This window comes from Coturnix japonica, chromosome 1 (assembly GCF_001577835.2).
Source record: "Coturnix japonica isolate 7356 chromosome 1, Coturnix japonica 2.1, whole genome shotgun sequence".
Classification (NCBI taxonomy): domain Eukaryota; kingdom Metazoa; phylum Chordata; class Aves; order Galliformes; family Phasianidae; genus Coturnix; species Coturnix japonica.
In genome coordinates this window covers 76200490-76212606 of record NC_029516.1, presented here as the reverse complement: position 1 = coordinate 76212606, position 12117 = coordinate 76200490, and the positions used below count along the sequence as shown (strand labels likewise).

Below are 12117 nucleotides of genomic sequence, written 5' to 3'. Positions count from 1 at the left end.
TTCCAGCACAGGACTGCCAGTGCTTCTCAACAATGTTGTTTTCACATATTCCTGTTGATTCAAGATAATGTCATCCTCTCTTTTGTCTTTTACAGTTGCAAGCAGGTTTCCAGAATGTACTAAAGTTAAAACATCAGTCTCACTTTCAAACTAACATTTAATCACCTTTTAACCCTAATTAACTTTGCCTGTTTTCTAACATACTTTTTAAGATGAAGATATGAAAGTGAATCAAGATATATCGTTGCTTAATTTCAAAATAAGTGTTCATATTTACAGATGAATTTTTATTACTGGCTTCCTCTAATTGATGGTTCTTAATATTATGATTAGGGGAAATGGTTATTTTATTCTGTTTCCACACATTTTTTTAAGTGGCAAAGTTGCATATGTTGATTTGTGTTGTTTTTTTCCCCAGGACGGAACTTCTTATTGTTGTTATTCATAAACATTGTTGGTTTCCAGAATGGTTTAGAAGTCAAAATATAGTTCCATACTGTATCTTGCAATATTCTTTATTAAATAAAGCCTTGATTATTTCTTTTATCATAGCTTCTAATGAAATACATCCACTTCCTTCTGGAACCAGAATCTTTGATGCTCCAAAAAGTCCATTGACAGAACTTGGTAATTATTTTGTTTGTAATTTGAGCAAACTTCTGTGTAAAATTATCTGAGTTTATTATTTTTTTTTAACACTTCAACTGCAATAATATTTTGTATGTAAATCATTGCAGCCATTAGTTTTTTTCCCAAAAATTGCAGGTCACATCCTTCATTCTCAGTCTATTTTTGTTATAGTGATAGGTTGCTCTGGATTCATGATTCTTAAAGAGTAAAAGGATATATGAGCTACCTTTTGTAACTTTTATTTATGGTATGAGGATGGCAAATTATGCCTCGTTGAAGTATAAATCAACGACTGAACAAATAAGTACATCATAGTACTGCCCAAAGATAATAAAAAGAAAAAATATATATATGTGGTCACCTAGTCAATTGGAGAAGCTGTCACAGCTTAACAAAATTAAAGTAAACCTGTAGGCAGGTAAGGGAGAGTTTGGGTAGAGCCAACCTGACCGGTCTTAGTCCTGAACTCCATATAAAGCTTATGGCCTGCTGCTAACAATGGCAGTACCATATTACAGGGCTGAACAGTTACACACGTGCCATTACAGATTGTGGTCTTTTCATTAGTTGACTGGAGTGACCTAGAGTCAGTATAAACTATTATTTCACTAAGCCCTGCATGAGAATTTATCATGTAATAGTGCTGATGTAAATAGACAATGTACATAGTGCACTGCCAAATTCTACAGTCGTTTCCAGGAAGAGCTCTTAATTTCTGGAAGTGCTTATTTGAACCAAACAGTACAATTTGAATGATCTTGAGAATTTGCTGTTGATTTGTTACAGTATTTGACAGCTCTTTTCCAAATGTGCTTGAGGGGATAGAGATTCATATTTATTTTCACTGTATAGAAGTAAGTTTGGCTAAATGTAGTCAGAGGTAGCATTAAAATTAAAAAGTCCTTTAACATTTTACAAACAAGTTCAACAGAATTGTAGTTGTTTAAAGCCTGAAAATTATAGCAGATAGTATTTTTGCTTACTAGAGAATAATCTAATCCTATCTTTGTATCAGTAGTTAAGGTAAAATTATAACAGTTGAGCCAAAATACATGTTAAATTTAAGTGTATATTCTGGTCTTGTTTTCATGTCTTCCATTTCTGCCACGTAGCAAAACCTGAGATTTAGTTAGGAGAGGTTGGATCCTGGCATTAGATCATGTGGAGCATCTGTGCTCCCAGTGAAGTCAGTGCTGAATTCTGAGATACTTTGTGAGAGCGACTGCAGGAGTCATATGTGGGAAGTTTCTCTGCACTGTGCCTCAGCATGTTGTGATCACCTCAGGTCATGAAATCAGTGGAAAAAAAAAAAAGAAAAGAAAATTTAGTTATTGAAGCTGAAGTGCATGACCTGTATTCTGTTGTAGTTCCTCAGAAGACGTTTTCCTTTATTTTTCTATCAAGATTGTACCAGAGGGAGATATCTCCCACTATTTTATAAAAATTCTGTGTGGTCAGTGTATTTTGAATTCAAACATTTCTGAAAAGATAGCTTTGTTAACACAGCTCCACTCTTCTGATGCCTCTGGGAGATCTCTCATAGCTCTTACTATATGTAAAAGAATCAAAGGAAGCTTTTGTTGACCAAAAGCTGTGAGTCATAAGGCTTGTTTGTATTGTTTTCTGCTCTATTGAAATCAGTACATAGTAACCAGAAATAATATTTATTAATATGATGTGTTGGTTAAAGGTAAATGAAAAAGCAGATTCAATATATGAAACAGAAGTCTATTCTTTTTTTTGTCATATATTCATATTGTCTGCATTCAGACTGAGCCCTACAACTTTTTATTTGAATACTTTTCTCAATCTCAGAAATTAGCTTTAAAATTCTTGTGTAACTACTTAAGAAAAAAAATCGTACTGATAAGGAGCAATTAAAAATGCAGATAGAATTTTTCTCTTTATACCTAAGTAGACATAAGAGGCAACTGCAAAAAAAATTTATTTTATTTTATTTTTTAATGGGAAGGAAGTGTTATTAAGGGCCTGTACACATGGTTTTATAGGATCTGTTTCTTATTTTTACCGTAAAACTCACACCTGATGTAAACTCACTCACGTCTGCCTTTAGGTAAGAATACCCAATTCCAGCTTGATTCCTTCTTTTCATTGAAGCACGCAGGCTTTCTTGAAACCACCTATATTTCTAAGTGAAATAACTTTAAGGTCTTGTAATACTATTCATTACATCACAACAAATTAAAGATCCTGTTTTCTCACTTTCATTGTTATTTCACTGACTTCATCTTACTTCTTACATCATTTCCAATTGCATCTTTCTTTTAAAATTATTCAGTGTAATATACTAGGAATCAGTTGATACATGCTTCCAAATGCTGCCTCAGGTGTGTTTGTTTGGATTATAGCTTCTTGGTAGTGTATAAGAATCTGATTAGATTTATGCTAAAGTTTGCATATGGTAAAAAAACAATTGTGAGAATGGAAGTTCAAACTAAATAAAACCTTAGTAGTTACAGCTAAAATTAAATTTCATGCTGCTTAGAAGGAGACTGTCTGCCTGGATATCTTAACTTTTTTCATGTTTGCTCTTAGCTACTCAGAGTCCAACCTTGAAATCTGTATCTCTACCTTCAGCAGATAACAGAGAGATGGAGATAGGTAATCTGTGGATTATTTCCATATTTTTCCATTATCTTTGTATCAATTAGATCTGCAAATGGTAATTTTAAGATCTGCTTTTGAATCTTGGCTACCAACGCTCACATCAAGCTGCTTTTGTCTGTGTAATCATCTGAAAAACACATTTGTGACCACATAAAGACGACGTTGTCATATCTTATTCTTTTCTCACTTCTTATTGTAAAGTTGCATCTGTCATCCACCCAAGTTTAATAATTTAAAATTTCATTCTTTTTGGCATGTGAAACTTGAATTGCAAGGCCTGATGAATGTATTGTGAGCCATCATCTCCTGTTGTCATTACACAGTTGTCTTGTGCCTCACTTTTTGTCCATAATGCTTTGCATTAGCATCATCTGGTATTTCACAGCCTTCACAAAGCTGCCTTATGCTAACACATTAAGTCACAGGTCTCTGCAGTTTAAGCTCAGATTCTTTTTTCAGCTTTTGATGAAATGCAGCCTATTTCGTCAAGATCCAAACCATCTGGTACCACAGAAGTGCAACCCACAAAATCTGGTAATGATTTCTCATCAGATTAATTCTCTTGACAGTCAGGAATTTTCAGAAAAGACATATTGTCTCTCATTAAACAGTTTGTTCAGTTTGACATGATGAAGAATAACTGCAGATATGGAAGTGCTACATCAAATTATAGGTTTCCTTATGACATTTTATATGAAATTATAACTGAAATACTGTTTCACAGATGAGTATTGTTCTTTATTTGGTTGGTTTGAAAGCATTGGCCTTCTTTTAGCCTTCATATATGAATATAGACATGCCAACACCCAGATCTCAAGACTGGAACTATAAAAACATGTTACTGAAGACATTCATTCAATTATAGAATGCCTTGGGTTGGAAGGGACCATAAAGATTGTCTAGCTCCAAGCCCCTGCACCTGGGCAGGGCTGCCACCCACCAGCTTAGGCTGCCCAGGGCCCCATCCAGCCTGGCTTTGAACAGTTCCAGGGATGGGGCATCCACAACTTCTCTGAGCAGCCTGTGCCAGGATCTCACCACACTCTTGAGTAGATTGGCTACTTGATGTATAGAAAATATCTCCAAATATACTACTCCTATTTTAAAGATGAGGAAATTTGGGTGTAAGAATAGGGTTTTTGTTTGTTTGTTTGTTTTGTTTTTTTTGTTTGTTTGTTTTATTTTGTATTGTTTTTTTATGTGGGGCCACTGCCAGTTATCCAAAAGAAACAAAGGTATAAAGAGCCAGCTGGAAAGATTTCATTTCACTAACGTGCCAACAGTGTAATGCCAGATGCATATGTTTTGGGGGGAAATCCATTACTAAAGGGAAGATCAACTGGAAATGTCAGCCATTCGCCTTGCCTGACAAAAGGCAGTTCCTATGGTTCATGCTTGCTCTGTAATCTTTTCTTTTTCCTTCTCCAGTTTCAGCACCGGGACATCCTCCTGCTTGATCCTTGAAATTCTAGACAAAGCTTCTATGCTGTACCAATCTTCTAATTTTTATTCATAATTTGTTCTCTTTCTTCTTTGAGCTGTTCTTCTCCATATAAACTCAGAAATTCTTGACTGATTCTGATGACAAAGTGATCATCAGTAGCATTATACATCTGTGCATTAATGATAATAATTTTGGAAATAAATGCAATTGCTTGGTAAGTCATAGTTGATTGTAGTACATTTGAGTCTACCTTTTTGGAAGACATAATGTGTCAAATACTAACAAAAAGTTTCTTCAGCTCATTAAAGATGGCGCTGCTGCAGATAGTTTTTATTATTTTAAAATAATGCGACGTGATTTGTGTTCTTATTTTCCAGCTTCAAATGGCTTTCTTCATGTTACTTCTACCCCTCAAACTTTTACAGCTTCAGAAGTGACAGACTCTGGTAAATGACACTAATATTATTTTAGAAGCATAATCTTTTTTGTGTATTTTTTTGTGCTGAAAGTTATTAGTGATTTTAGATAGTTATTCTATACTACCTGCGTTGGATGTTGCAGTATGTGTTAATTATTCAAATCGTATAACAGTGTCTTAATTTCTGGGACCAAGCACAACCCAGATGAAAAGCAAGACTGCAACTAGCACTCAGCTGAATAGAGCAGTATTGATCTAATAAATTCATCAAAAGATATAAATTTTGTAAGGTGGAAGATTGTTACTGTCAACTAAGATATATTTTCCAATGATAAACCTGTTTTCTTTCTCACTTTCTGTCTGTACATTTTACTGTACACATTTTGCTGTGTTTACTCCTGCATGTAAACACATTTCAGTCCAGACCTCTCTAATTACCTATACTGTGGACTACAGCTGTAGGGGTGGTTTGTTTTACCTCCCTGGAGCTTTTGGTATGTGATGACACTCAGTATTTTTAGGCTTTGTTTGAACATGAGCATATATATGCATGAGAAGTAAAGCAATGAGTAACAGATAGAAGGAGGTGAGGGGAAAAGAAGCAATTCATTGCTGCAGACTTAAAGTAATAAAGTTGTAGTTTAAGTTCTTTGCTGTATAATGAACTGGATTCTGGCACCCCAATACAGTTTTGGGGAGTTCAGATTTGTTTCAAAATATTATAAAGCCTCCTAGTCCCAGGTAATGATTTTAAATCAAATTAGTTAATTCTTTTATAAGGAGCACGTGGGGGCAAGTTGAATTGAACAGAAATTGAGAAACCTTATAGAGATAAGTGCCTTAATGAAGTGGAGTTAACTCCTGAACCTACAGTTTTTTTCCTAGAGTTTATGAAGATTTCTTACCTTTGTAGAAAGATATAGTATAAATTGTGGGCCCATCCATTTTTTTAAGTTTTTTTTTCAGATGCTGTTTAAGGCATATATATGTATATATAATTTTATATAGATAGATAGATTTTTCATCTCCTTAGAAGATATTCTCACAGACAGGAAAATATGAAAATGCCTTCAGCCATGTAGTTAGTTAAGGTATACTTAGACAAAAACAAGGTTCATTAAAAACAAACAGACAAAAACATTTTGACTCCTAGACAGCGGTGAAAGTTGAAATGTCTCTTTTCCTTAGTTCTACCCCCATAATTTATTTACATGCAGCTGTTTCTCAGATGTATTTGCATTTATTTTTTTTTTTTCTGCAGCTGAATTTACTGATGATTTGGAGATAACCGTGCCTGTAATTACCACAGAACCCTATTTGTTAGAAACAGCACTAGGTAAAATTAATAAGTTGACTTGCTTTAGCTTTAATGACTTTCCATTTTTATCCTTACTGCTGTTTTTGGAACATTTCCCTTGCTTTAGTTGTCACCGTCCCAGTAATTCATATCATTTATTGTTGTAGTTAACCAGATTCTCATCTGCACTTGTCAATTGTCTTTACAGATGGGGGTTAGTCTTTGAGATGGGTTTTAGTTGGATGGTTTTGGTTTTCTCATTATTGAGGTTGCCAGCTGCAGGCCTACCTTTCTCAGTGTTTTTCTGTTCTTTTTTTCCTATGCTAAGAGCACTTAACTGTGGAAGGTAATGAGTGGCTTAACATACATTTCTGTGTAATATTTCTGTGAAAAGGTTGTTATGACTGGCTTTATATTAGCTGGCACACTGTCTGCCTTCTGGATCAAAAGGTGTTATCTTACTACCTGCAAATCTTAATACATGTTTTAAGATTCTTAAACAATAATAAGAATTATTGCTAAAATGAATAAAGTGATATTTTTTCTATGCTGTCACACTCACTAACCAACAGTTCATAAGACATTGTCATTCCTGACTAGCTTGCAAGCAAATTTCTTTCTACTTCCATTTTAGCAAGATTTTATAACCAGAACTCCTATTTTGAATGGTTGAATGCATCCTAGAAGGTCAAATCTATTCCTTTTAACATGCATATATTGAAAACTCTGTTCTGGCACTGCTTTGAAGAAAATTGTTCGTCTCTAGAATCTGAAGGCAGTTCTCTGGTTTGATCTTAGCTACTCAGAGGCCAAAGGTGAAACCTATTTACTTCCATAAGACGGAAGCCAAAAGAAGAAGTGAGGTAATGAAAAGTTTTTTCTCTTTTTTGATCTTTCTTTTCCCCCCTTCCATCAATCAACAATCAATTTTGACCTGTCTTGATGCAAGCGCCAATGGTTGTCTTTTTCTGGTTTAAACAGACCTCTTTATTCATTCGAATGGTTGAACCGTACATTGCGCTGTTAGCATTGTGCAAATCCCTAACTTCTCGTTTTCTTATTGAGGGCCCAGTTCCTTCTTTTGCATTATGCAACATTCCCTTGTCCCACCCCTGTTCAGCGTGAAAAAAAGATGCATATAGATAACATCTTAACTATCCCACAAAAGTTTTAAACTCGATCGGTGCTCATATATGTTCTAAATTAGCGGAATTTTTTCAGCTGATTTAGTTAATGTCGGGCCCCCCTTTGTCTGCTGTTACGGTTTAGCTGATTACGGGCCACAAAAGCTGAACATTTTTCCCTAAGAAGGCTTTAATGCATTAAGGAACCTGAAACGCCAACAGAATTATTTGGTTCAATCTAAAAACCGTAGGAATGTCTAAAATTCCAGAGAAATCGCTATTATCAAGCAATTTATTCAGGTTTTCTGCAGAAGCTTTAGGAAAGCGTTTCAATAACAGTCTTTCAGTGACTTATACATGTCTAAATAAGGCCTCCCACAATATATGCAACAGAGGTGCAATACACAGAGGAGAAGATATTTCGTCTATCACTCGTTTAATTACGTTAGAGATTTGATGGTCTTATGTGGTTTTTCTGTGCAAAATTAGAATGAAGTTATAGTACAAGATATCCACTTTAAGTCAGATTATCCTTCAGTGCGAGGCTAGGTTCCTGTCAGGTGCACTATATGAGGTATTGTGTTACCAGTTATGAGGGGGAATGAATCTCCTATGAACAGTCCCTGGTATATGCAGTTCTTCGTGGTGTTTTTGAATCTTAGCTACTCAGAAAGGCCAGATTGGTGACAACCCCCTATTCTCTCATAATGCAACGCGACAGCCAAAAGAAGAGATGGAGTGGTAAAATGCAAGGTTTTTCTTTGGAATTTTGTCTTTTGGTTCTCACTTCCATTGTCTTAACACATAGATTAATTCATCTGCTTTGAGCAAGCCGAGCCAATGGTTATAATATTGGGGCTTCCAACGTTGTTTCTCTTGCAGAATTTTATACACACGTCTCGGTGTCACGACTTAGTCTGAGCGGCATGGCATTTACTGTATTGTCCCTACAAACCCATCGCTTTTGACACATACACCTGAAGACCATTATTTACTGAGCTGGCAGCGACTGTGGCCATAAAAGAATCCATCACGCTCATGCTTTGCCTTCTCTGTGATGTGCTCTCCCCATGCTTTTTGGTCTGTCATACTCATTTGCTCTGACAACCTTTCCTAGAAATGAAATACTACGCAATAGTCTCTGCGTCTTGAACTATGTTTGGATAGGTGTCCCAGAACTTCCTTACAGGAACAATCAGTCGCATTCTGTTTACGGCGCTGTCGTTTTGTTATACACTTGTATGTTGACATCCTCTAGGTTAGTACTCAGTAGGCGTTGAACCTCATGGGGCTTAAGGGAGGCAAATCCAGAAGGAACTAACTGGCGATTATTCAGGTGTAAATAGGGGAATGGTGAGGCTTTCTGTTGTGAAATTGTTTTTGGGGAAGATGAATTGTGGACCGTAGTTGTAGTGATCTGAAAGATCATGTCCCTGTCTGATCATAGTGACACAGAGATGGGGCCTGGACCTCCACCTCAACTACTTCACCCGATAAGCCACACGAGGACTAGGAAGCGGTAAATAACCTCTGCATTCCCTTCCTGCTTCTGCATCAACTTGTGCAATTGCTCTTTTATTCTGCAGAAGATGGAGCCCTGTTCACGAATGCTTACTGTCCTGAACATAGTGTAGGCCTGTGATCCCAACTAGGTCTCCTTATGCTCCTGCCCTTAGACATTGCTGCCCATTTTCCTAATCTTCTGATCCTTCTGCGGAGCTTGCCTTCCGGCCCTCTAGTGCCCTCATGCATTCTTAGGCAGTTTACACTATCTCAAACAACTTCGGCGTAGTGGACCCACTTCAGAAAGAGATGGGGTCCTGTAATGTACGAGGGGAAAGGATCGCATGTGACAAATGTGCATCCTACCTCACGCCCTGCTTGGTATCCCAAGGAGGTATGGCTGCAATTCTTGATATCATTCCGAACATGACGACGTCCCTGGTGCTGAGGACCTGAAGGTGGGTTTCTCTGGTTGTGATGCGTCTAAGAGCTGAGCACCCGGTAACTACCTGAGTGCGCCTCTTTAAAAAGCACAATCCACCTCCTCCTCCTCGCTGACTCGTGACCCAAGCAAACTGTGACTGGTAAAACTAGCAAACATCCTCACTTTATCACCAGTGTTCATTTCCTCACTGTCTTCTCTCGCTCACCCATTTACAGCGCCAATGGCCAAACACACCTCAACAGGTATTCCATCTTCTCATTTCAATGCTACTTCTTGGAGCAGTCTGAAGATTAGCTGCGGATAGTGAGGCCAAACAAGGTCTTTGCAGATGATACGAGCGCAACACACACTTGATTTAGCGAGCAGTTGCACCGTTTGATCTCATGCTTTAATCCATTGCTTGCAAGCGCCATCTGTGGCAAACCGAATGACAAGCTTGCTTTAGAGGATGCATTACTGTACCTTGCTTTCAATACCATTTCACTGCTCCCTTTCATCAAGGAAACAACCTTCCCTAATGAGCTGCACTCAAATGATACATCGCTGCTCAGAAACCACTTCCTTCTGTAGCAGTCCAGGCCAGTGCAGTACAGCAGCACTGCAGTTCTGCTGCCTCTTGAGGTTTCCCTTTCCAAGGGTGCAGCTGGCAGGTTCTTCACCACTGACTTTCCAGGTGGTTTGCTGTCAGCTGTGCATGCAAAGATGTTGTTACCACGTGCAAAGGAATGCTCTGCTGTTCTGCCCAGGTTGAGTTCACTGTAGGACTTGAGGCATGTTGCCTCTTCTCACCTTTTGGACAAGCACTGCATATGGCTTCAGGCTTAGCGAGACTTGGTGGAGATGTTGGCCTTGTCTGGTCATGGTTCTTGCCAGTCTGTTAGTGGTGCAAAATGGATTTTTTTTCCCCAAAAGATGTTGTGCTTTTCAGGGGAACTTATTTTTCTTGAGCCTACTTTTTGTGATGCATCCATGCAGAGCTGTAACTGCCATATGTGTAAATCAGTGTTTGCTTAAGGGCTTGGCTGTGTCATTTGGTGATTGTGTGGGTGTAGCTCATGGAGGCAGCTTCTCTAATATTGTAATGTGTCAAGGGCTGGCCATGTGCCCTGACAGTCTTTTGACCCATGGGGTAATTAAGCATATTTTAGGCAGTATGAATGCTAGAAATTTGACATTGATTTTAGGGTAAATAAATTTGAAATTGTAAAATGTATTTGTTTTCCTCTGCTGACTGTATTTGTTTCTATACATTTTTTACTCACTATTGTTTTTTATGTTATTCTGCTTGTTTTGTAGACTATTTTTTTGTTTGTTTGTTTTTTTAATGTTTCCTCGGTTCCTTTATTCTCGGACATTATACCACCATGTCCACATGATGCCATGCTGTGATGGCTCATGTCGTTTGAATAATATGACTCACTTTTTTTTTTTTTTTCTCCCTGCCTCACTTGGCTTTTAAAGAGGCAATTTTTAAAGAGATTTGGTGGCTGAACACTGGTTTCCTCTAGATTTTTTTTTATAACTTTTAAAAGTAGTGTCTTGACAAAGTGCTATTTGGAAGACTGCTGTAGTACAGTTCTTTGGTATTAAAAGTATCTTTATGGTGGTTTCTTCTATTAATTTTTCTCTGTTTTTTTTTAAAGGATCTTATTCTATAGGCAGAATTGCGTACTTCTGTAGATTGCTCTAAAAGCAATTTCTCCAGAGCACAGTAGCATTATTTGGTTGAACAAATTCTCATTTACAAAACATCATTTTTCAACATTGCCTTGACAGCTTGTCTTCCTTTACCAGATTCCTCACAATAGTCTTTGGAGAAGACTGTTTCCTTTGGACATGTTAGAACATTCTTAAGCCCAGATTTTTATTTCATCTTTTGATGAAATACAGCCTTTTCTTGACATTCAAGAATTCAGTACATTTAAAATGCCTGAGCTTCCAGAAATGCCATCTAGTAAGCGTTTAAATTTTATTTTCTTAGAAGTTGTGGGGTTGATTAGGCCTAGTTTATTCAACTTAGTATGAAACAGTTGAAGAACTGCAGAGAATAAAACTTTGAGTTGATGAGAATGCTCTTCATGAAGGTTTCAGGGTTTCATTTAGAATAATTTTGTGGTATGTTGAGTTTTTCATATCTTCTTGATATGTTTATAAGAGTATGCTCAATTATTTTAAGGGCAATTGCATTAACCCTACTGAATGCATTTTTTAATGTACTCTCTAATCCTTGTATGTCAAAGATATGCATCTTATGACCTGATTGAAATACACTTGTTTACAGATATGTTGAAAACATAAGTCATGGAGCAACCTATGTATTTGTGAGGGGCAATGTGATCTAAAATCCTAAGAAAATGACATATTTCTCTCTTACAGTAACTGTTCAAGCACCCTTTGTATCTGACAAGTGGAACTGAGTGAATGATCATTAGTATATATATTTTTTTCATCTTAGGGTTAGCTTATTGCTACATACATATGGTACTCAGGTTTTCTCTAGTCTTTGTTAAACTTCAATCAGTGTTCTTTTAGTTTCTTGACATCAGTAAATTTGGAAAAGCCTTCACTTCTGTGTGTTACAAAACTCATACTGAACACAAACATGATGCAGCTGTGTTAATAATACAC

General features: G+C 36.9%; 1 protein-coding gene across 34 annotated transcripts in view; it reads left to right on the top strand.

Moving 5' to 3' along the window:
* The window catches only part of ABI3BP (ABI family member 3 binding protein), a 125683-nt gene that overhangs the window by 52845 nt on the left and 60721 nt on the right, over positions 1-12117 (top strand). For 27 of the 34 annotated variants that reach the window (XM_032447796.1, XM_032447807.1, XM_032447801.1 and 24 more), the window contains 5 exons: positions 553-627; positions 3187-3252; positions 3718-3792; positions 5080-5148; positions 6382-6456. The exons of 3 other annotated variants lie outside the window; for them this stretch is intronic. In XM_032447796.1, the coding sequence (XP_032303687.1) occupies positions 553-627; positions 3187-3252; positions 3718-3792; positions 5080-5148; positions 6382-6456 (360 nt within the window). The remainder of the gene's footprint in view (positions 1-552; positions 628-3186; positions 3253-3717; positions 3793-5079; positions 5149-6381; positions 6457-12117) is intronic. 4 more of the 34 variants (XM_032447803.1, XM_032447814.1, XM_032447789.1 and 1 more) reach the window with 3 other exon arrangements.